Raw genomic sequence first — 24,689 nt, forward strand, 5'->3', positions numbered from 1 at the left:
TGTTTCATTAAAAAGGGCAGGAATTTCATTGATCCAGCTTAACCAGGCTTATGTTGAGGGGAAATTTTCCAGTTGATTACGGATAAAATATTGTATTAAAATAAGGAACAACATTTTGTTACCTGCGAAAAAATTAAAAATCCTTTGGGTCATCGATAAATGATTAGTCATATCCCGACTAAACTTTAGGGTAGTTGCCACATTATACTGCTTGAAAATAAGTCATATTCCTTATTTGCGTCCCTCTTGAAACTAAAACTGTATACTTTGTTTGGCCTTACCGGCACAACGTTTGACAAGACTACCCCAATTCCAACTGGTCTGAGGGGAGTTGAATATCTGTATAGGATTATAGGTACTTCTTAAAAACAAAACAAATTCCTCTAAGGACGAAATAACTAAGATAAAAGACAACCATATGATTTGTAACTTTGTATAGGATCAAAACTTGTTTTGTAGGTACTCAGTCTTACCTGTTTTTTATTTAATTCACCAATCGAAAATTAAAAGGTAGAGAGAAGAAAATCAATTTTGAAATGCTCTTTACTCAATTGTATTGGTGTTTCAGACGGCAGTTACTCAGGGGCTATACTATCATACTAAGTAATGTTGAATTATAGACAAAGCAAATACGCTGATAAATAAACTGGTATATGTACAGTCTAAATAGAACAACAATGTTCTTCCAAGTACAATTTTGGTCACGAAAGTTGCCGAAAAGAGATGCTAATTTTTCATCAAAGTTGATGTTCTCCAGTCCCATTAATCAGAACATGTTTCTTGTAATAATGAAAGGAACTTTAAAACATACATTATTGTAAACATACATTGTTTCTGCTATTAAATATAATACATACCTCCCGGGTAGGTACTCAAATAAACATGAAATTTCTCTATAACAGTGCTAGCCTTTATAAATGCTTCATGCCATGAAACAGAAAATAGCCCGCCTCGTAGCATATAATCAACATCTTTCTTCCAGTGGCCAGGTAAATGTTCCATTACCTAAAATATTTACTTACTGTATTACTTTTACATTATTTTTATACATAAACCATGTCCCAACAATATTATTAATGGTTCCGAGAACCCTAAATTGTAAAATTTCTCAACAAAACAATTGGTTTATAAGGTACAGGAAAACTGTTTAAATGTATTTCGGCTAGGAGCGCTGTTGGGTTGCTCACCTTAACATTCTCCTTACATCTCCTTTGTTTATATTGTTAATCTGTATTCCATAGCAAACTATGTTTCTTTACAAGTATTCTTTTGCATTTTTGCAAAATTAAAAAAAAAACTTCTCATCTTTGAATGATACTTTATAACACATTATTGTTTAAATAATGTTACCTATAATCATAGATGTATAATCGAGAAATGCATGTATTCCTTAATGTGACAAATTGGCCGTTTCAAAATATAATGTTTTGTCGTTATTTTTTTCTAAAGCGTCCACACAAACGTTGTGATTGATAAAAAACGTCATAAACATCAAAAATTCAACCAGATATGTGATTTTTTTTTCATTTTGGGTTATGAACAATAAAAATTACCCATAGTCATTTAGATTTGGTAACGGAGAATTGTCTTTAATAGTCAAGTATAATAATGCAAAGTTGTATATGTGCTCAATCTGATGTGAATACACGTTAAGTCTTTCGTGACAACGTAATAAAGATTTTATTTTAACGGTGGATAAATTTCTTACCCCTGCACCAACAAAGCTCGTTGTCGTCAACGGTTTTGACATAACTGTAACACCATCAGATTTAAAGTCAGCAAAAGTGTTGCTGTCATACCATGCTCTTACATAGAATGAGTATCTCTGAAAGTCATTTAGAACTTTTCCTGAAATACAAAAAATATCTTCATACGTGATTTCCATTTTTACTATATACTACTGACCGACTCTGTGCTAAACATAAAAATTTGAAACTGTTTGTTAAATATTTAAATATATTAATTTTTTTTCCAGATTTATTGTATACTGTATAGAGTGGATAGCAAATTGTATGGTAATAATGGATATGTTAGATGAAAATGATTGATCGAGATAGACAAATACAAATTTAACAAACAGAATGATCTAGTTATAATTTAAATGTTACATGCTATTTGTCCTACTATATATATCCTTTATCCTTATGTTTTCTGAAAACGTTGTCAAGGTAATCGGTTTCATAAGATGTGTATCCTGTAAATGTGTTAAAAAGTCTGATGACGACTATGATTTGTGAATTCTTAAAGGAAAGTATAAATCGAATTAGAGCTGTTGGTAAGACTTTTAAAATTATGAATAGTTTTGCAACATTTCTTTAACATAAATTGTGCCTTTTCTTTATTATTTTATAATGTAACAGTGATACTATTATTCAATCTTAAATGCTTCTCTGTAAGTTCTTTCTTTATTTGAAACTATCGAGTTATTTTTGTACATATTTTAAGACTTCATATTTCAAATCATATCCTTTACCAGTTGTTGAGTTTTGATTTCAAAGTGAAAACTATTCTTTTACAATTTACTTACAGACCTTTGAAATCAGATTGTACAAGGGAATATGATAAGTTACTCCAGACATCGTCTTGTTTGATAATTAGCGGTACTGTTATTTGTTGAGCCATTTTTACATAAAAACTTCTTTTCAGTCCATGAAAATTGTTACTGACGAAAATTAAATGTATTCACAGTAAGATAATATCTTAAATTATATATTTACTGAATATCAAAATATTAGATAGGTCCAACAAATATATAATATACTAATGTAGAGCTACCTCTAGGCAAAGTGTAGATAACATAATCTATCTGACCACAAGGATGCCAAATATTCTCCACAGAGCCGTCAATTATCCCTTCTGGTTCATTAGAGTCTGTTACTCCTACGCTCCATTCATACCTGAAGTCAACATACAATTCAGATGTGTATATTGTTCAATTGAATGATCTCCAAAAAAGATACATTCACATCATGTGCATTGTAGGCGATTATAACATATTTGCGAATGTCTTTAAGTTTATTCCAGCGACTCGAGTAACAAAAACACCTAAATAAGTGTATTCATTTTGTCTTGCTAGTTTATGATCTTCCTCAATCAAACTAATATTTGCCATGCAATGAATGTACAATTACAGATTGATGGTTTCTCCTAATAAGCACCAGGTTTTCTTTTTTTTTTTTTAGGATAGAAACCAATTATTATGTGTCAAATTCATGAACATGTTTAAAAAATATGATAATTATTTTATAGCTTTTTAAGTAAAATGTTTCATCAATAAATTAAATAAACATATGATACTAAGAGTGCATTTCTTTCTAGCACAAACAATGCAAACGACTAAGCGCGCACATGTTTTGATCATTTGTTTCAAACATACGTTTGCAAAATTTACATAAACTTTGACAAACTGTGCACTCGCTAAAAATGCGTCTGCAGTTTGTCGTAGTCGTTTGTTAGTACAAACGCTACATTTGTTTCTAACTTCAACCTTTAATATATTAAAATCAATCGGGTCTACCAGGCCAATCCAGTATATATAATTATAATCCTTCGTAATTCATCCATTTTCTATGTGCATATATTTAGAGTAACTTAGAGCTGGTATAACTCTGTGAATGATACATATTTTTTCTTGTTGAATACATTTTTCATAATTCATACTTGCATGCTTGTAGTATGAGACTTATGTGTGTATTTTAAGAAAAGAAATTCATATCTGGTATGTATTTTTATTACCAGTATTACAAAGAGGTGTTTCGGTTATGGTCATGTAGACCTAGGCCTATACTCATCAAGTACCCCCTATATTTTACCTTTCTTGTAATATTTTAGAATGGTTCGAATTTGATTTCACTTATGGGGATACATCTGTTTACCAACAACACGTGCATGCATTATTGAAAGTTCAAAACAGAGTCAGAAAACACGGATTAAACGATGTATTTGTTTCTTCTTTTGTAGCGTTTAGCAAACGATAACAAACGCCACACAACGTTTACAAAATTTTTGTTAGAAAGAAATGCACTCTTAATAAGCAAATGAAAAGAAAGAAAAGAGAACTAAAAGATTGTATATCAAGAAAGATCATTTTAAATTTATAAAATAGCTATATGCAGACTTGAGAATTTTAGTTTTGAAACATAATTTATGATATAATCATCCCATATATAAGATCCAGGAATTTACAAGTTGTTTACACTAACAAGCATGTGTCTTATTGCATCACATATTTCCATATAACATTTAACCTGACTCAATAAAATATCTCATTTATATTTACTCTTTATAAAAGCCTTATGTACCTACCATTGTGGTAATAAACCCTGAATTTGAACTATTCTCCATCTAGCTGCTAGTGCGTCATGTGATGGCGTGAAGTTAACATCCTCTAATTCTCCTTGTCGTAAATCAGTCAGATCATATATAGCAATTAAGGTGTTTGTGTTATCTGAAAATTGTTAAACATGTTTACGTTTACTTTTTACAAAACTTTTTAAGAGATGACAATCTAACTACAAATTCATTTCGTAAAATCAAAACAGATTGAAAGTTGTTCAAACTTGAGAGCAATAATTCTAATATAAGACGCATAATTCAATCTGAAAACCTTAAACGAAACCTATAAAATAACTTTCTATTTTAAGTTGAACTGTTTTAATTCCTTTACCTTCGTCAACTTTGTAATTAGATAATTATACCGGTTCAAATCAAACAGTGCTATTCATTTGGAATGTATAAGTACACAGCCTCTTTTTTAATACTTAACGTTTGTCAACTTTGTAATTTTAGAATTGTGTTGTTCAAATCGGACAGTGATATTCATCATGTTCATTTGAGATGTATAAATACGCAGTCTCTGTTGTAATTCCTTAACCTTCATCAACTTTGAAATTTTAGAATTATACCAGGAAAATCGCACAATGCTATTCATTTGGGATGTATATATACGCAGCCTCAGTTTTAACAACTTAACCTTCGTTAACTTTGAAATTTAAGAATGATACCAGTTCGAATTTGACAGTGCTATTCATTGGGGATTACGCAGTCTCTGTTGTAATAACTTAACTTTCGTTAAATAGATACAAATACACCCATATAATACTATCTTACTATGTGTACTGTCTACACAAGGCGATTCTTCAATTGGACATCTTTGATCTTTTGGTGCACATACACAGTGTCCTAGGCATGTATTAGAAGAACATCGTCTTATCAACTCAAGTGAACCACCAGGAATCAAACGGAATTGGTTATGAATCATGTCACTTTGAAGTCCAACCTAGATAAAAGAAATGAACAATAACCTAAAATGTTTGGTAGTAGATTTTTTCATATTCATACGGTGTGTTTATATTTGCCTGTAGCTATATAAGCTATATAAGCAACGACAACATCACATATACTCCTTGTTATGACAAAAAGTACTAGTTGGCTTATAATGGCATAATACGAACATTCCTAAGTAATTGGTCATTGTAGCTTTGTCTTATCCAGCTGTGAAGTAGAGAACAAACTGTATCTCCAGGTAAACAAATACTAACGTCGAAATATATGTTGCCCAAGCTTAAATTATCGCCTGAATTGTTTGGGATTTAACACCCAATTTAAAAGTGACGAGCAAACTAATTAAATTTAAATACTATAAGTCAAATTAAAAAAGAGTATCTGTAAATCATCTATGGTTACAATGATTTCCAATGTGATAGTTTTGATTTCACCATGTGTAAAATCATATGTTCATTGACTAGAAAAGTTAAACGGATTTTATTTTTACTGTGCATCCTTGATGCTAAAAGTGTTTTAAATATTAAAGCAAATTGAGAACCATAAGAAATGTTGTTTGAGAAAAAACAGATTTTAATTTTGAAACTTGACCATTCATTCATTTTAGTTTATTTATTAACTTTTAATACTGCATACCCAGCAGGAGACCTTCAAGGATGTTCTACCCAAGAAATGAATGCTGTATTTGGCAAATTATTTTGACATTTTAGGTCTTAAATGCTCTTCAACTATGTACTTTATGTAATCTTTTAACGTCTTAGATTAGAGCGTCACTGATGGGTCTTTTGTACACGAAACGGGCGTCTGGTGTAAAAAATTATAAGCCTGCTATCTTTGATTAGTTTTTTTACCGTACTATGTAGGTGAATCCGGTTTCGTTCCTTTGGAGGTCCTGATATTCCCCAAGATTATTTTTTTGTCATTTTTATGTTGAAATTTGACCTTCGATAAATAATGTCTTACTTTATTAAATGCCCAAACACTGATAAACACATAATCATAGTCAGTTAATTTTGTTGTATCTACTTCAAAAGTCTGCACTTTACCCTCGTCTCCCTTGTCTATACCATCACCATCGTGTTGAAATATCTCTGGTTTATTATCCTACAAACATACATATATGTGTACCGAACGTGGAACGTAAATGAATGCACATGAAACGATAGGCGTTTTCTCTATCAATGGGGCTTCATAACATCAAGATATACATAACTAATAGTAAGCTTATTTTGTTTGCTTGTACTAAGTTCATCCTTAACGCACTTGTTCATATAGTCTTATTCACAAATTAATTTGATATTATTTTATTGCATTTACAACTGCTATTTGGGGGTTATAACGTGTTTTTATGATTCAATACGCACAAAGACCTAGGAGGAATAAGACATGGAAATGCCTTCCAAAGATGATATGATGGGTAAATTACATAGTATCTCCTCTTTTGCAAGTGCAAAATACAGATAGCAATCTGATAAAATAACTAGAGGCTCTAAAGAGCCTGAGTCGCTCACCTTGGTCTATGTGCATATCAAACAAAGGACACTCTCCAACATTGTAGACGAGAAGAGACTTCATGACAAAAATCTCTATTTTGTTGATCTTGTATTACTGATCTTTAAGTCTGTTTAGTTTTTCTCTATCTTCTTTAGTTTTTGCTCAGAACACAAAAGAGTGTAAAAAAAAATCCTCATTTAAAGGCAATCACTCCTATGAAGAGTGACAGTCTACTAACTATATCGGCCAAATTTGACTTTTTAATAGATCTTGCCTTGCTGATCATTTTTGTGATTTAAAGTGTCTATTCATCTATTATGATTTAAGTCATATAAGGCATAACAGAAAAAAATGTTTCTCTCTAAAAATCATAGTTTTCATGATAATATGCAAAAATGAAAAACGGTAAAATTTGTCATTTATTGGCAATAACTCCCATAAGAATTTGTCTAACAGTTTTGACGTATATGGACAATTGGTAGAGCTCATTATTCTGAAAATTTTTGCTCCTTTCAGATTTTCTCTATTTATAACGGTTCAAAAATAATAGACAAAACTTGCATTTTACCCCAGGTTCTATTTTTAACCATGTTGGTTGGAAGCGGGGTCATCGGACACATTTTTTAAACCAGATATCCTAATGATGATTGTGGCCAAGTTTGGTTAAATTTGTCGCAGTAGTTTCAGAGGAGAAGATTTTTGTAAAAGATTACAAAAATTTACAAAATATTGTTAAAAATTGACTATAAAGGGCAATAACTCCTTAAGGGGTCAATTGACCATTTTGGTCATGTGACTTATTTGTAGATCTTACTTTGCTGTACATTATTGCTGTTTACAGTTTATCTCTATTTATAATTATATTGAAGATAATAACCAAAAAATGCAAAATTTTCATTAAATTACCAATTCAGGGGCAGCAACCCAACAATGGGTTGTCTGATTTGTCTGAAAATTTAAGGGCAGATATATCTTGATCTGATGAATAATTTTACCCCGTCAGATTTGCTCTCAATGCTTTGGTTTTAGAGATATAAGCCAAAATCTACATTTTACCCTTATGTTCTATTTTTAGCCATGTCGGCCATGTTGGTTGGTGAGCCGGATCATCGGCCATATTTTTTAATTTAGATACCCCAATGATGATTGTGGCCAAGTTTTGTTAAATTTGGCCCCGTATTTTCAGAGGAGAAGATTTTTGTAAAAGTTAACGGACGACGGACGACGGACGCCAAGTGATGAGAAAAGCTCACTTGGCCTATTGGGCCAGGTGAGCTAAAAATCAACTTCATTTACTGCTGAAGAAAAGTTTCGAATACTGGATGCGGTCAGGTTCACCTTCGAAAACATCAAGTACCCGTATATATACACATATACACTGTATATATATTATTAGCTTCAGTAAGATGTTTTGGGGATTTTTTTAAGGGGTTAAAGGGTGAATGTTGAAATAGCAATGAATATATTAATGGAATTCGTAAATCTAAAAAACGATGTACTTTATTCTTAATTTTACTGGGTAAATGAAAACATTTCAGTCATCATATTATTAATTTGATATCAAATCTTACACTATTAAGATCATCAAGCATATATCTACTACCAACTGATACCATATAGTAGTCTATACCAGAATGAAGATCAGAAAAACCTATCCATGACAACCATAATTTGAATGTTGACCATTTCATCCACCAACCATCAACATGGCGATTCAATTTAGCAGCATGGTCCGTTTCAATAGCAAACGTTCCTTCAAAACATAATGTGTGTTATGATATTCAAGATGCGTGAATATCCAAATAAATAAATATTTGAATGATACCCGGCAAACCACTTTATCATCTACAGTATTCCAGTTGGTGCTATGGACAATAGCGATCAAGGTTTTTGAGAAAAGGGAATATTTTTTCATTGCAAAATGTTTCATCAAAATGACGAACCTTTCGCGAAATTTGCTACAAAACTACAATTTACTATTTTTTATTTATATTTTCGGTAATTAATGTTACTAATATCATATTTAGTGAATAAATCAATCATTTTCACATTATCAATATCGAAAGATATATTTTGCTTTGTTTTTGAAAAAAAAAGGATATTTCCATCTGTTAACTACTGGAGTAAAGATGCACAATGAAATACGAAAAAGCAATAATATGAAGACACGTGATTTTGAAAACTAATGATTTTACCTGTAATTGGAGGTGAATTGTCGACGAAAATTCCACCAGATGTCTCTGTTACACAGACTTTCGCTCCGTTACATGCAATAACAGTAACAAAGTATTCACCCCCATCGTGTAGATTCAGTCTTGTATAAGTAAAATCACGTACAATTCCATTAAGCTTTTGTAGTATATAAAAGAATAAAAGCATATGACTTACTAATACTAAAACCATACATACCTCAATACTGTTAAACAATTAATGGAAACAATCCATTAAGTCAATATTTATAATAAATGTTGATCTTTTTTACTTTGCATTTGTCTTTAATCGGGAAATCAATACAATCATGATGGCGGGTCCTTATTCAGATAATATACAATCAGAAACAACCTATAAAAAGTAAAATCACAAAAATACTGAACTCCGAGGAAAATTCAAAAAGGAAAGTCCCTAATCAAATGGCAAAATAAAAAACGGACCCTAAGAAATATGTGTATCAGAAATGACGATGGGAAAAAGGTCTTACCTAAACCACATTACGATCATTTATATTGGGATATGATCTCATTAAGATTTACAATTGTTGTTAAGATGAAACGCATTAAAAAAGCCCAGTTTGTTTATTTTACTGGTTTTGTTTATCAAACTTAAGTTAAAATATATGACTTCTTCACATTTTCGAGCAAGTAATTTATAATACTTTGAGAACATATTTATCAGACTCTTTTGTGTTTATCAAACAATAGATTTTTTCAATCCATATGGAATAATATAACAGTTATACCTTGTAAAAACCAATGACACCAGTTAGATTTTTGTTTACCAATCTAACCTATACAATTTTAGAAATTGAAAAAAAACTGTATTACCTCTGTAGAAGTTGAATTAATTTCACCACCCTTGTGTGAATTTACTGATATATACTGTCTCTCAATGAAGGACTCCTTGTCACTAACTTCCCACGAGACTTTCATGCAACTCCTATAAATAATTGAGTTTTCCCTTCTTGATCCAAGCTGCTGAAACAATTTAGGCTTGCTACTGAAAATTGGAGAGGAATCATCAACCAAGAAACCATTTGATGTTGCTTCAGAGTAAAGACCTACAGCATTCAGAACATGTATTTGTTCGTAATATTCAGTTTAACAAGAAATATTAGCAATATTATTTAAACACAGTGAATGATTAATCGTATCCATATCTAATGATATTCATTAGATTATTAAACATCATATCATAATTTATACTTTTTAAGAGGAATCTTTTTTTGTATCCTTCATTTGTCAAGTTTGTTAGAATACACTATTAAGAATTAAGCAACATCCAAAAAACAGACTCTTTTGATAGTGTGTTTACATGCATTTGACAAGATAAATATGTTCAAATATACTTTGTGAATTAGATATGAGGTTGCATAGGATTCAAATATTCGGCTTTGAGCGTTCCTGATGAAGGTAAATCCAGAAAAGCGCTTCGGACGCATGCAATTTATAACATGTTTTAATTATTTTTTTTGCATAGCTTGCTCTTTTTATACCTTCTGACAGTATTTCTTTTTTGTATGAAATTTTGAATGATTTTGTAAGGAACATTTTGTAGATCAGAATGTTTTGACAGAGATAAATGGATGAGAGTATAGAAGTCTAGACGAGGTAACAAAAATAAGCAAAGAAAATGAAATATATCAATCATTATAACAAGCTCAGTAATAGACATAATACCTGCTTTGTTGTATGCATGAACAGTGACGTAGATTCTGGTGTTAGTTGGAATTGGATCAGTTATATTTGGAAACACAACTATATCCGTCAACGGCAATTCAGTCTGTGATATAATATCGTTTCCTCCAATTGATGTTCCCACTCTAATGGAGTATTTATCTAAACCCGATTGCGGATCGTTAAAACCATGCCAAGTTGCAGCCACATATGATCTGAAATCATATCAAATCATAAATATGTTGCCGTTTAAGCAATCATAAACTTTTCTAACACTTTTCGAAATAGCAACTTGTTTTTCGTTCTTGAAGGCAGTATCATATTCTACATTTACTCTTTCATTCTTTCTTTTGATTAATAAAGTCTTCCCTCTAAAACTACAACACTGAGATTTTGCTATTTTGTTTAAATGTTTTTTCTGTTTTTTTTTGTTTTCTTTTTTTTGCTTTTAGCTGGTTGATTTTTATTTTGTTTCCATTGCGTTTAGTTGTTCCTGAAACATTCAAAAGAAACTCTTCTCTATAAAACAAAGACAAATATCGTTAATTATAGAATAACTAATCGAAGAATTCAAATAGAGAAAAATATTCAACGAGTGACCGAACAACACATTAATTCACGAATGCGCGTAGCGCATGAGTTAATTATCAGTGTTGTTCGGTCTCGAGTTGAATATTTTTCGATATTTGAATTCTTTGATTAGTTATTCTTTTTATTACATTGGCAAATGGTCTTTTTTCTGAAATTAAACTAGAATATGTAAGGAACTATATCTTTTCCAAGCATTCACAATTTGTTTTGATCCGACGTCATGACAACGCCTATTGTTGTATGACGTCAGAGGAGTGAAATAACCACGTTTATTTCACATGTGAAATTATCGGTTTTTATTTCACTGGGAAATTAATGTAATTCATTGCAACCAATGTAATAATTTAGATTATTATCTCTATTACGTTAAAAATTTTCCCTGTTTACATTTGAAAATACTTATACTACTTCATTGTATTAATTCTTTGTTAAGGATTTAAGATATCAGCTAAATAATGCTTAATACATTTCTAATTTTTCATTCTGTACTTTTCAACTTAGTATTTGATTTGGCCTTCAATCTGACAGGCGTACACATTAAACGTCTGGTATGTAAGATGAGTTTTTATTGCCCCAGAAATACTAAATTTTTTTCAATTTTCACAATAAATTCTATAAGTCACTTATAAGTACCTTGAAGGTTGATAATTTATGTCGATATAATCTGCTCCATCCTTTATTTTTCCTATATTTGGAGGACTGTTGTCAATAATGACTCCATCAGAAGTAACCGAAGAACAAAGGTCAGCTGTATTACATGCAGTGACTGTAGTGTAATATCGCCTACCGACAGCAATATTTATTCCTTTCAAAACAAACTCTGAAATCAAATGTAAATGGAACATGGAAAATAGTTTTTATACAGGTTGGTTTATCACATTGTTTAATATGCGAGTGACATGCCAATAACTATACTTATATTTTCCTCAGTGCAATGATTTTTTTATTTGGTGTTTACTCATCCCAAAGTCGACAAGTTACTGGTTTTGATAACTAGACAGTACATTTGGTGTTGAACGCGATGGATTATATTCTTACCCTTTATATCATTTCAACGTCGCGTTTTCTTTTGTGGAGTTCATTTTGCCTAGTGTGTTCAATGTTCGTTCGTGTCTTGATTTTCACGATATGTACATGTACCTGTCTCGTTGCTTCTGAATATACCAATTAAGTATTGCTCTTCTGATTTTGATTTATTAATACCCTGTAACATAACGGCTACTGATTTTCTACCAAATAGTATATGGTTATTTGCATATATAATAAAAAATAATGATTAAATATCTTGCAGCTCTCTGCCTTGATCATAAGGGGTATACAATATAATACAATATTTATTTTATTGAAGCAAAATAAATTAAGTTTGGTTTACCATGTATCAATCCAATATCATGTGTTTGTAACACATCATCACACCCAGCACAAGTTCCAATAGCGATTTTGTAAGTCTTTATTGTTGTATGTGGGTCATAGAATTTTTCCCAATGAGCACCAAGCTTTGCTGAGTTGGTTTGAAAGTCTATATCCTTCTTTGTAAGCCTAATATCATGCAAAAATCCATCAAACACTTGTCCAACTTCTGGTGGAGTTTTATCATAAATGTAACCCCATGAGGATGCACTTGTTACTAAATTTGCTTTATTGACTGCCTATAAGTAGAAAAAAGAAATTAGGGTAAAGTATTGAGTTTGGAAAACGTAGTTTACATATCATGTTTATCTTATTGTGTAAAGATCTTAAATTTTATTTTCAAAACCCCACCACATTCTGTATGTATGTGCCTGTCCCAAATCAGGAGCCTGTAATTCAGTGGTTGTCGTTTGTTGCTGTGATACATATATGTTTTTCGTTCATTTTTTGTACATTAATTAAGCAGTTAGTTTTCTCGTTCGAATTGTTTTACATTTGTCATTTCGGGGCCTTTTATAGCTGACAATGCAGTATGGGCTTTGCTCATTGTTGAAGGCCGTACGGTGACCTACAGTTGTTAATTTCTGTGTCATTTGGTCTCTTGTAAAGAGTTGTCTCATTGGCATTCATACCACATCTTCTTTTTTATATTCCCTATATTGAAGCATTATTGAAAGTGAAATGATGATGTAAAGATACTGACGTGAATGTTGATGATCTATGCCTTGCAAATGTTGTATAGAATTAAAGTAATGTCCATATGCATAAAGTGTTTAAAAATAAGTATCATACCTTAACTGTAATAAAGTATGGATGTCCTTGGTGTGCTTTAATATCCAAATACTGAATAGAAACTCCACAGTCTTCAGTTGTCTCAATTGTTTGTACAATATCTCCAAAGTTTGGTTTGGAGCCTACTTCTAATAGATATTGTCTAATTCCACTTTCTAAGTCGTAAAACACATCTTTCCAGCTGAAATAAACATGTAACAAAATGAATGAATACTAGAAGGTCTTTCAAGTTCTATTTTGATTGACTAAGGATATATATATAATTAGGATGAGTTTTTTTAGCTATCTGAACATTCTCTGTCATTCAAAGAATTATAAGATTAAGCTCTCTATTTGAATAAGTTATTGTCTTTATACTCACCATGCGTTAATTTCACTAAAATTTCTAATATGTCTGCCATCAATTAGAATAGGTCTTGATGTAAGATGTGGTGGAGTGGTATCTACTCTTACGGAAGCAGAGTGTGCTGTAGAACTTCTTCCAGAAAAATCAATTCCTTAAAATTGAATGGACGCAATAATATGAGCGTATGTTTTACAGAAAAAAATGTCGTGAAACAAAATTTCTTTATCTTTCCTTTCATCATTCACATATCTAAACTAAGGTTTTTTAACATTTGAACGTCAGTTGAATTTGTGTTTTACTATGAAGTTTTTAATTCATAGTTAGGCATTATTATATTGCTTTGCTGATAATGTTTAAGTAAATTAACTTACTTTTTGTATATAAGTGTTAAATATAAGCAGATTTGATTCTAACAACTGACTAGTAATAGTTCTCGGTAGAAATAAGAGGGAAAAACATAGTAAATACTGCAAAATAAAGTCGACTGACACCTCTAACTAGTAAACCTGAAACATCTTTGTCTCAAACAATCATTAGTATAATGAAAACAGTATTTGGTTGGAAATACGAGGTAAATCTAGTAAACTTTTTATTCTGTTAATTTCAATTTTTTAACTTCTTAAGTAAATAGATATACAAAAATACCTTTAACAGATGCAAAATAATCATGTCCGTTCTGTAAGTTAAGATTGTGAAATGTTACATGGTTCACAATACCAACATTTGTGAATTCAACTATATCTGACCCGCCTTCCACAGATCCTATAAATGAAAATAAAATGGATTTATAGTTTCACAGATGCAAAGAATAAAATATTTGAGAGACAAATCTATAATACAAACAATAGACGTAAAAAGCGGCGAAAAAATGCATTTTCATAACAGTAAATTGCAATTTATCGAAATTTCGTCCACACAATTTGTTTCTAACATGCAGGTAGTATTAACGTTGATAACGACCAAGCCAATTAACTGACTTTTTAAATTTGTTTGCGATAGTTTCTTCGGTTTCAGACTACTTGATAAATGTATTTTACAAAGATAAGAAATATCTATATTAAACATAGTTCAATGTGTTATTATGTCATGCTTTTCAAACAAATATATTAAAAAAAATCAAAATCCCTTGGATTTCATTCGATTCCCTGATTTTTTCACTCTTTGGTTTGTATATTCAAAATGGATTCATCATTTACTCCCAAGCACAGATTGCATTGACCAGACTATTTTATTGTTACATTGAACTGTCCAATATTTTAGAAAATAATAGTGAACTATTTCATATTCATCCTACCAATAGCAACTTGGTATTGGCGTATTCCAGTACTGTGACTTGCTGTACCATATTCTTCAACATCCAAAAACGATTCCCAATTTACAAAAATATCAGAGGTTGTGGTCTGAAACTAGTGCAAGCAAACTGGTTAGTGAACTGGTAAAAATCTAATAGAAATGCGATGCTGTAAGTGTGTTTTTAAGAACTTGAGGGGTCAGGATCTGCTTCTACCTCTGGAGTACCTGAGATCACCCACGGTTTCAGTGGGGTTCGTGTTTCTCAGTCTTCTATGTTGTGTTTTTTTATACTGTTGTTTGTCTTTTTTTTCCTTTTTTATTTATACGCCATGACGTTGTAACCTTATTTTCAATTAATGAGTTTGAATGTCCCTTTGGTATCTTTCGCCTCTCTTTTGTAGATCATTTCTTTTGCGGGACTGGTGTGCATTCGCGTGTCGGGTGATGTATGTTTAGAAGGAAACGCATACTCTTTCTGACGTAATCTAGACCATGTGACATTAAAGTAAAACACACTATACAAACTTGCACAATATGCACAGCTCACAACATTATGGCAAAATTTTAACTTAAACATTCTATTCCCTTATTTTTGTTTACCTTGATTTGTGTATGCTTAATGGTTTACTGAGATTTTAACACTGATGAGTCTTTGGTAGACGAAACGCTCGTCTGGCGTACATATTTTTAATCTTGGTATCTATGATGAGTTAATCGGTAATCTTCTATTGACTCTTTTTTTTGTCCGCTATATTGAAAATGACAATTTTGAAAAAAATGCAATAATTAACTAGGAATTATCAATACTAATTCACCAAATGACTGGTCCTGGGTTAGAGAGTGGTAAAATTGGTAATCTCTAGCTTAACTCTGTTGATGTGGAATTTTTGTCAATTTATTATTGACCACGAATGTCAGTAAGAGCGTACTCATACTTACCTACATTGCTTTTTATTAATATATTAGCATGACACATACCGGCAAGTGTATCTGAGATCACCCCCGGTTTTTAAATGGTGTTCGTGTTGCTCAGTGAATAATTTACTGTTTGTTATTTGGTCAGATTCTCGGTTTGTTGCCATAGCATTGTAAGTTCGTCATCGACTTATAGGTTTTAATATCCCTTTAATATCTTCAGTCTCTCTTTTACCGAATTATTGCTAGTGGTTTGAAAACTGGTCACAACCACTGTCTTATTTGAATCAGAATATGCCTACCACTGAAGAGTCCCTTAAATTACCACCGGTTTTCGTCTTGTCCAAAGCTTCAGTTCTAAGTGTCTTTGCCAATTTTGTGTGTCTATCACTTATCCGTCCATCTCTACATTTGGATTTCATCAAGTTTATAATATTCAATCAATTTCGGAATATGATGCACAATTCTGTGCTTTAACCCAGTAGTCGGCACTTCCGTGTTGACATGATTTATCATTGACATAGTCATACTAATAAAAAATAACTGTTTACAAAACTAAGAATTATTTGAAATACTAAGGATTTTTCAAACTCAGGAATAATTACTTTAGCTGTTTTTGGCAAAATCTTTAGGAAATTTGGGTCCTCTATATTCGTCAACTTCGTATTTTATTTTCCCTTCTTATCTCGTTTGTTTCGAGCGTCACTGATGAGTCTTTTGTAGACAAAACCAGTCTCTGGCGTACACAATTTCAATCCTGGTATCTATGATGATTTTTTTTACAGGGTATACAACAATGACACGTTAGCAAAATGATTTTCTTGTGGTGACAAACCACAGTCGTCAAGTAAGAAACATTCAAATTTACATTTATCTTATATTATTATTTAACATACCTTGTACTGAATTTCTGTAACTGGTCCAATCCAAACTTTTCCTGTTATAGGAGATGTAAGATCAACAGTGATACCATCACTGCAAACATTAATTTCCTCCAGTAGTTCTGTCCACTTCTCATGATGAATGGGTTTTGATGGAGCGTGAATGCATATAGTGTAACGTTTACCGTGTTCTAGAGGATTGTCGTCATTAAATAAAACGTTTATAAAAGCATTCTCTGAAATAAATCGATCATATATGATTTATCAATGGTGTGTACATATGTACAAAGTACGATATTTATGAGTATTCTCAAAATTAAAAAATTGACATTTAATCATGTAATGGTTGCCTATAGTTGGTCATATCTAATAGTAATATCTGACTTTACAAAAAAAAAAACAAACAAGCGGAAAAAAATAAACTGACAAAAAAAAACTTAACTTTAATTCATTTATGTGTCATATGATGCTTTACAATACTATCACAATTACACAAATTTTGGGGTATTTTACGACTTAACCATGTGCAGCAAAATGTGACTAAACGTATATATATGTTTTACTTTTCGTTATCATGTATTTGATTTTTTTTTAATGATTTGGCTAAAATCGGGGTGCTGGTTTTCTCGGTTGATTTGTTTAAAATTTTGTCATGATGAGGCCTTCCATAGCTTACAAGCAGTCATCTTATTTTTATATGATTTTTTGTTTCTTTTCTTTATTATATTTATGAATAAAAGGAAATGTGAGATGAACGCTTTAAGACAGCAACCAAATTCATTTATTAAAAAACAAAACAAAACAATTGTCGTAGCAATTTGTAAATATTTTACCAGTATGTCCACATGTAACAACATCAGGATGTGAACATGGATCTGAAATATGAATACTGTTGAAATCCTTGTAGTATGTTACGGCATCTAATGTTTTTACTTCTATCACTGCCCAAGTGAAGTCTTTATGTCGAAGTGAGTGCCACACACCACTTAAAATGTTTTTATACGGAGTGTAATCCACGTCTTCAATATTCCATCTGTCATTTTCTTCAAGATATATTTCTTTGCCATATCCATCTCTTATTGATTCATCTGAAATCCATAAAAATGACATGTGATTTATATTATTTAAATCATTTTTGTAATTTATAGTTTATTGTTATATTAAAAAATATTGAAAGGCATAATCGTTTACGTTCTATAACCAGCAAAATAATAAAAAGACAAACTTAATTTTTTTTAACATACCTCCATTTAATTGCTGCTCTCCAGTAGCATCTACGACTATTTTTGGGACAATAATTTGATTTTCAGCTTGTACTTGGCATTGTTTAATATCAGAAAATGCTGTCTGCCACACACCTGCTCTATTATATCCACGTAAGGCAATAATACGACATTTTGAAAAATCCATTTGACCCAATAAATAGATTGTAAAGTGTGACTGTAAAATATATAATCAACATGATATTTTGTCTTATTGTCTTTATGTTATACCAATGACAAAATCTGAGCAAGTGAACATTTTTAAAAAGTTTTAATGCATGTGGAATACATGCAAAATCTGTGAAACACTATGTAAAAATTATCTTTGAATTTTAACCAATAATACATTTTTCCTAAAAATATGATTATTTCCCCAAAATTTCCTTTTTTTAAATTTCTGTAATAAAAATAGTTGATGTTTCCACGATTGTGATTATGGTGTAAAGATGTACATCGTTCCGATTAAGCCTCTGGTAAAAATACAAATATAATGTTTGAATAACTTTCTATTTCTGTTTAGTCATTAAGTTTTATTTAAACGACATTGTCTGTTACAAACAGAAAAAAATCACAGCTTAAGATAATTTTTCTTAAGATTTAAACGTCTTTACTAAATAGTATCATTTTTTATTATGTTATATTAGAAATTAAGAAGAACAAATGCATCATTTTCATTTGCATTGCAAGTTGAACGTGAGAAAGCTGTTAGTAGAATTCCAGAAGATTAATGGTGACATCATTCAATTACCAAAATGTGCCTTTACGGATCAATGATCAGACACCTAATTCAGAAAAAAATATTAACGTACAAAAGAGCTGTTTACTGCGGTTATAGTATCTGCTTTCAACCAAGAATGATATATTCCATATGAACTATCCTGTACGCTGTATTCGTAATGTGATACCACTCGTCTTGCTTCATCTTCTTCCAAAATGTCGGGATCATACATATTTGCAAACACAACTTTTATCTAAGATTAAACAACATACCAGTATGATTCTTACAATAAATAATGTATATATTAACAACTTAAAGTTAATCATAATGAACAATTTACTGCTTTTAGAACAGTTATCTATATTGTCAAATTCCATTCTATCAATGTTTTTCTCATTTCTAAAGTGGTTTTTTTTCTCCGCAATTCACTTAACTGTTTCTTTTTTTTTTTCGCTGTCGTTGTCATTTTTGCACGCATGGTGATATATTTGACTCGAAAATAATGTACAAACCTTGATATAAAAAATGAGCAGAATTAAACAAAACAAATCATTACGCCATATACCATCATATACTTAAACGTTTAAATAAATTAAAAAAAAAAAGATAAGAGCGATTCAAATGAAAAAAAGATAAACAATACCTTATCTGTATTGTTAATATGATATGTGTATTCAATCATTATAGGCCCGGCAACAGGCTTATGTGGTATGATTGTGACACCACTAGTCGTTAGAGTAGGAAAACAAACATCGCCTGCACAAAACTTTACTGACAGTCGGTACGTTCGTCCAGGCTCAAGAGTAAGACTTCTTACGGTCAAATTATTGTTTTGTTGAATGGAAAAATATTGGAAGTCCATATCATTGAATGTGTTCCAAAAATCTGAAATTTCCAAAAAGCTCATTAGTTTCTCTCTTAAAGAAACATGCAGTGGTATATTAACTTCAATATTAAACATCAATAAACATTGTGTATTCTTTTAAATCTGCAATGTTGACTCCGCATACTACCTGTGTGACTTTTAGTAAAATTTGTGAACTATTTTGAACGAATTCTTCATTTTCATAGGTAGAATTTTGTATTTTCTTGTCAGATGTATACTTTATACATGTTAATCCTTCAATTGCCAAATATATTCATCCAATATTGAAACTCCCATAAGTAGATACGTATATTTTTTAAGTGCTTTCTAAATTAACGTATATATTCAGGATTCAGTAATAATAATTTCGGAATCGTTTTAATCATCATATTTGCAAACACTCAAGGAAATGTCATATTTTTATATATAAATTTTTTTAAGTCTTAAATAAAGATGAATTTACTTGGTTTCAGTTATTCGATACAAAGAATTTGAATCACGACTCGAACTTTCTTAATATGAAGACAGTCAATTAAGTAATATATAGTAGTTATGGGGAATAGTTTGTACGGAAATATAACAGCATGTACAGGCGGTTACTGTTTTTTTTTCATATACAAAGCATAGGTTTTAAACATTGAAACAGTCGCAATGAAACAAACCAAATGAAAAATATATATCCATTGTTTTTACAACATTTTTTCGGACCATTTAATATATGTTTTAGCAAGTTACCGTGGATGTTTAAGATTTAAGATAATTTTGTTTATGGTTAAGGTTAATGCATACTTACTTGCAAGACAATTTTCAAGGGCAAAGCATTACTCAGTGAAACAAACTAATATATATTATCAAGTAACTATTTAGTATAATTATTTTCATTTTTATAAGTAACTGTTGTCACAATTTTCCTTGTAGTAAAAGACAGTGATGAGAAAGAATAGCAATTTGAACTTTATTCGTCAACGGTAATAAATGAATCAAAACATACGACTTAGGAACGATATTTTACTTATCGAGTAGAATATAACACATGGGACTGGTGGGGTACTTAATTACTGCACTTTCAGAGCACCTCCGTTCACCCTGCTTCTTGAAAATATTCGTGATGCACAGTACTTAGTAATCACTTAATCTGCGTAGGCTGTGGTCTGATTTTGTCTTCCGTTATTTGATGTTGGATATGGTTTTGTATTTCTTTCGCCAATTACTTATTACTTTATTCCATGAAATTTTAATGTTGTTATATTGGCTCTGTTTGATTTAAGTCATAATTATAAGTTTTAGTGTTTTATTCACTGTCTTGAGGTAACAATTTGATAAAAGTATTTACCACCAAATCTATGCCGTTCATCTATACTCCAAAACGCATGTGTTACAAATGGTATATAATCAAATGGAATTTGAAAATATGTGCTCAAAGTAGTAGTGGATACTTGAAAAGCCTTGTCTAAAGCACAATTTGGTCGTGTATCCTGTTGAAAATAAATGCAAAACATGTAAACGTGATGAATTATTATATTTTTCCTTATGGGCGGAACAATTGTTCCTCTGAAACTATATATACAATAAAATATAATGCATAAATTTTATTTGTTATATTTTTGTTTTTTTTGCTATTCTTTAGATTTTGTTCACTTAAACACATGCTGAGTCCATGGACCTTCGCAGAATCAACAGAATACGTTGACAATTATTCTTAAAATGGTTGATTGAATTCTTGTTTTAATTTGGTAAATGGATCTGAAAGAAAAACTTAGGAAATTGAACGTTTATTTTTTTAATAACAAACATGATATGTGTAGAATCATTTTCAAATAAAAGTGGCATTAAAGAGATAGTGCGTTTGAACTAGATAAAAAAAAATCCGCTGCCTTTGCCTTGAAAACACTGTATATGATATGTATAAGATAATGTTAAATGGAATCAGGGTCACTTGAATTCAACAAAAAGGAATAATATAAGCTTTTTTCTTTAGATGTGATCATTGTCTGAAAATGTGCTGTTTTTAAAATATCAATATCATTCAAAAACAGTATTTTTCCTCAAGGCATATATGGTATTGGTATTTACTGCATTGAATGCACAAAAAGTTTTTTTTTAATGTTGTTGACTGTTTTCTATAATAAGACGATTTTTTCACGCCTTCTTCATACCTCATTATGATGACTTGCATTTAATGGTAAATTGTCTGCAAAATATAAACATGATGTAGAATAGTTGTAGCTGTAGCTAAGTTTAAACATTTGAATATGCTGTAAACAAAGTGTCATTAAATTTTATTTTAATGTAATAGGTTCAATTTGAAACATAGATTTCGGTAGTCTGGTTAAACCATGCCGACGTAATTAATCTGCATACTGACTTTGTCAGTACTTTTTTTCGTAGTTTGTGTCTATTGGAATTTAATGTCGAGGATACATATTTGATATCAAAGAGATTCAGAGCCTGATATATTGTGTCAAGATATTTATTGTAGAAAACTGTATATTTATATATTAACTGTAAATGTTTCATTGAGAGGATATAAAAAGTATAACAAAAATACAGAACTCCATGGTAAATTCAAAAAGGGGAAGTCCATAAAAACTGACAACATTTATTGTTAACAACAACGGAACGAACGGAAAACAACTCTCATATTCCTGACTTGGTACAGGCATTTTCCAAAGAAAACTGTTGGTGAAACCGGATTTTATAGCTAGTTAAACCGGATGTTTCATTGACGGATAGCTCATTCTACATTTTAAAGGATATCAATATATAAGGTACACATTTAAATTTTAACATTAATCAGTATTGACACTTGTATATTATTCCATTACAAGACGACAAATTTGACGACTGTGTAAATGCTTTTGTAACAGACATATTTTGAATTTTATCTCTGAAATATTTTCTTTAAAATACTGCCGTATATAGAAGTTGAAATCCTAAATGGTAAAGAATTTATTGTAATTAAGTTATTGAGAAATAAATGGAGAAAATGTCTATTGGCCACAGATGCTCCCGCTTGTAAATATGCATCAGTCAACTTCCACATACAGATGCAGGATTCACGTACAACGGTTTTGTGATAATAAGTAAAGTGATGCCACACAATTTCAGACTTGATCTGTGTTTTGTGGTAATAAGCATTGTGTATAAGTTTCATACATGTGTTGAGACAAACTAAAGTTAGAGAACGGAAACAAAAAATTCAGCAGTTTTTATGTTTATAAAGGGGCCTAACTCAAGAACGGCAAAAGTGACACCACGCAATTTCGAACTTGATCTGTGTTATTTGTGGTAATAAGTATTGTGTATAAGTTTTATAAACATTTGGTTGAGGCAAAATAAAGCTAGAGAACGGAAACTAATTTTGGGGACGTTCGGGACGGACAGACCGGACAGACGGGACGGTCGAGACGGACGGACGGAAGGCATAAAAAATGAAAGGTAAAACTTGCCTGTGCAGTTTTCTCCATCCATGAGTTTCAGATCTGGCAATGACCAATTGGAATCTACAACAGTAATACCATCTGAGGATAGAAATACTGATCCTGTCGATGTTTCAGCAAAAACCGTACTGTAGTATCGCTATAATAAAATCGTCATGAATTTATAATTTCTTTTTCGAAAACTTAATATGAATTGAACGATAAGTAAATTTTGTCAAGAGTTTAAAACACAAACATATATTATATACTCATAGAGATATAGAGAGAGCCCATTGATATGAGCAAAAATCTCAATTAAATTCAAGTAATTGTATATAATGATCAACTGAATTGTATGCATATATCAATATCAATATCAATTAGGCTGTTATTCAGAGTTCGACATAATTTGATGTATAGATATCAAATATATTTAGAATTAAGACCATTACGTTGTGAAAAATAAAAAAATTTACATTGTTTTAGTTTGTAACCCGGATTTGTTTTTATCTCTATCGATTTATGAGTTTCGAACAGCGGTATACTACTGTTGCCTTTATTTAGTGTTGATCAATAAAAAAATCGGGTCCAAAGGATAACAACGTACACATAAGAAACACGAAGAAAATAAAGGACCCAAATATTCGTTTTCTAAAGCAAATGAGACATAATGAGACACTTTTTTTTATTACAAATACCTCATTTAGCAAACTGTTATCAAAATTGATATTTACATTAATAGTTCACTGAGATCTAATCAATGTCCATGTTTTTTTTCTTATTTATTTGAATCTAAGTTAAATTAACCATTATCTCTTTGTATAAAAAGAGATGTCAATCTTGGATAAACAAATCGAGTTTCATGCAAACTGAATCGAAATGTTGTAGGTAAATCGATACTTCGGTTCACTAAATCGAGGTATGTCATTAACAGATTAAAGTCGCGGTTTAATAATTTGAGATATCTGTTTATTGAACTTATATCTTGATATCTCAGTTTTATAAATTTTGTTAAAAAAGTGGTCTTGTTTTGGTTTTTGGCGATGTCAATCGAAGAAAATAAAATTTTGGTAAAGTAGTCAATATACTGAATGAGGTATCTACGTGAAGGCTTCCAAAATATAAATAATCAGTATTAAGGTCCAGCAAATATTTTAGAAACAATATTTCAAAGTATCACGTATTAACAAAATCTTGTTTGACATACATGTGTATGTTCGTTCCGCATTCAGATTTTGTTTAATCTGTATAATAAATATATTGTAAATAGAGGGAGAAGTGTATAAATTGCCATCCTTAAACAATTCAAATTTCAACACATACTTTAAATGGTGTCAGAGAGAGTCCAGAAAATAGGTAAATATTAATATTGCCGGTTATTTTCCTCTTTTCATCAACATCACATCTGCCTGAAGCGGTTCCTGCACAGGCATAGTATGTTAAATTCAAATGTGGATGATAAAATTTCGTCCAACGAACAACTAGATGATCTGTAATGGTTGTATAGTCAATGTCTACAATGTCCTGGAA

The 24,689-nt window shown here is 30.9% G+C and overlaps 1 protein-coding gene across 1 annotated transcript in view; it reads right to left on the minus strand.

The window, feature by feature from the left end:
- Positions 1-24,689, minus strand: part of LOC127720900 (uncharacterized) — a 102,864-nt gene that overhangs the window by 9,683 nt on the left and 68,492 nt on the right. The window contains exons 22-45 of the mRNA XM_052227640.1: positions 24,483-24,683; positions 23,029-23,319; positions 21,074-21,215; positions 19,519-19,760; positions 18,967-19,128; positions 18,140-18,335; positions 17,729-17,983; positions 16,911-17,131; positions 15,101-15,212; positions 14,452-14,568; positions 13,822-13,957; positions 13,461-13,641; positions 12,631-12,907; positions 11,892-12,078; positions 10,671-10,882; positions 9,819-10,051; positions 8,973-9,126; positions 8,349-8,530; positions 6,247-6,387; positions 5,110-5,278; positions 4,306-4,447; positions 2,776-2,897; positions 1,709-1,848; positions 858-1,005 (exon numbers count right to left, since the gene is read on the minus strand). Coding sequence (XP_052083600.1) covers positions 858-1,005; positions 1,709-1,848; positions 2,776-2,897; positions 4,306-4,447; positions 5,110-5,278; positions 6,247-6,387; positions 8,349-8,530; positions 8,973-9,126; positions 9,819-10,051; positions 10,671-10,882; positions 11,892-12,078; positions 12,631-12,907; positions 13,461-13,641; positions 13,822-13,957; positions 14,452-14,568; positions 15,101-15,212; positions 16,911-17,131; positions 17,729-17,983; positions 18,140-18,335; positions 18,967-19,128; positions 19,519-19,760; positions 21,074-21,215; positions 23,029-23,319; positions 24,483-24,683 — 4,363 coding nt within the window. The remainder of the gene's footprint in view (positions 1-857; positions 1,006-1,708; positions 1,849-2,775; positions 2,898-4,305; positions 4,448-5,109; positions 5,279-6,246; positions 6,388-8,348; positions 8,531-8,972; positions 9,127-9,818; positions 10,052-10,670; positions 10,883-11,891; positions 12,079-12,630; positions 12,908-13,460; positions 13,642-13,821; positions 13,958-14,451; positions 14,569-15,100; positions 15,213-16,910; positions 17,132-17,728; positions 17,984-18,139; positions 18,336-18,966; positions 19,129-19,518; positions 19,761-21,073; positions 21,216-23,028; positions 23,320-24,482; positions 24,684-24,689) is intronic.

Source organism: Mytilus californianus, unplaced genomic scaffold (assembly GCF_021869535.1).
Source record: "Mytilus californianus isolate M0D057914Y unplaced genomic scaffold, xbMytCali1.0.p SCAF_11, whole genome shotgun sequence".
Classification (NCBI taxonomy): domain Eukaryota; kingdom Metazoa; phylum Mollusca; class Bivalvia; order Mytilida; family Mytilidae; genus Mytilus; species Mytilus californianus.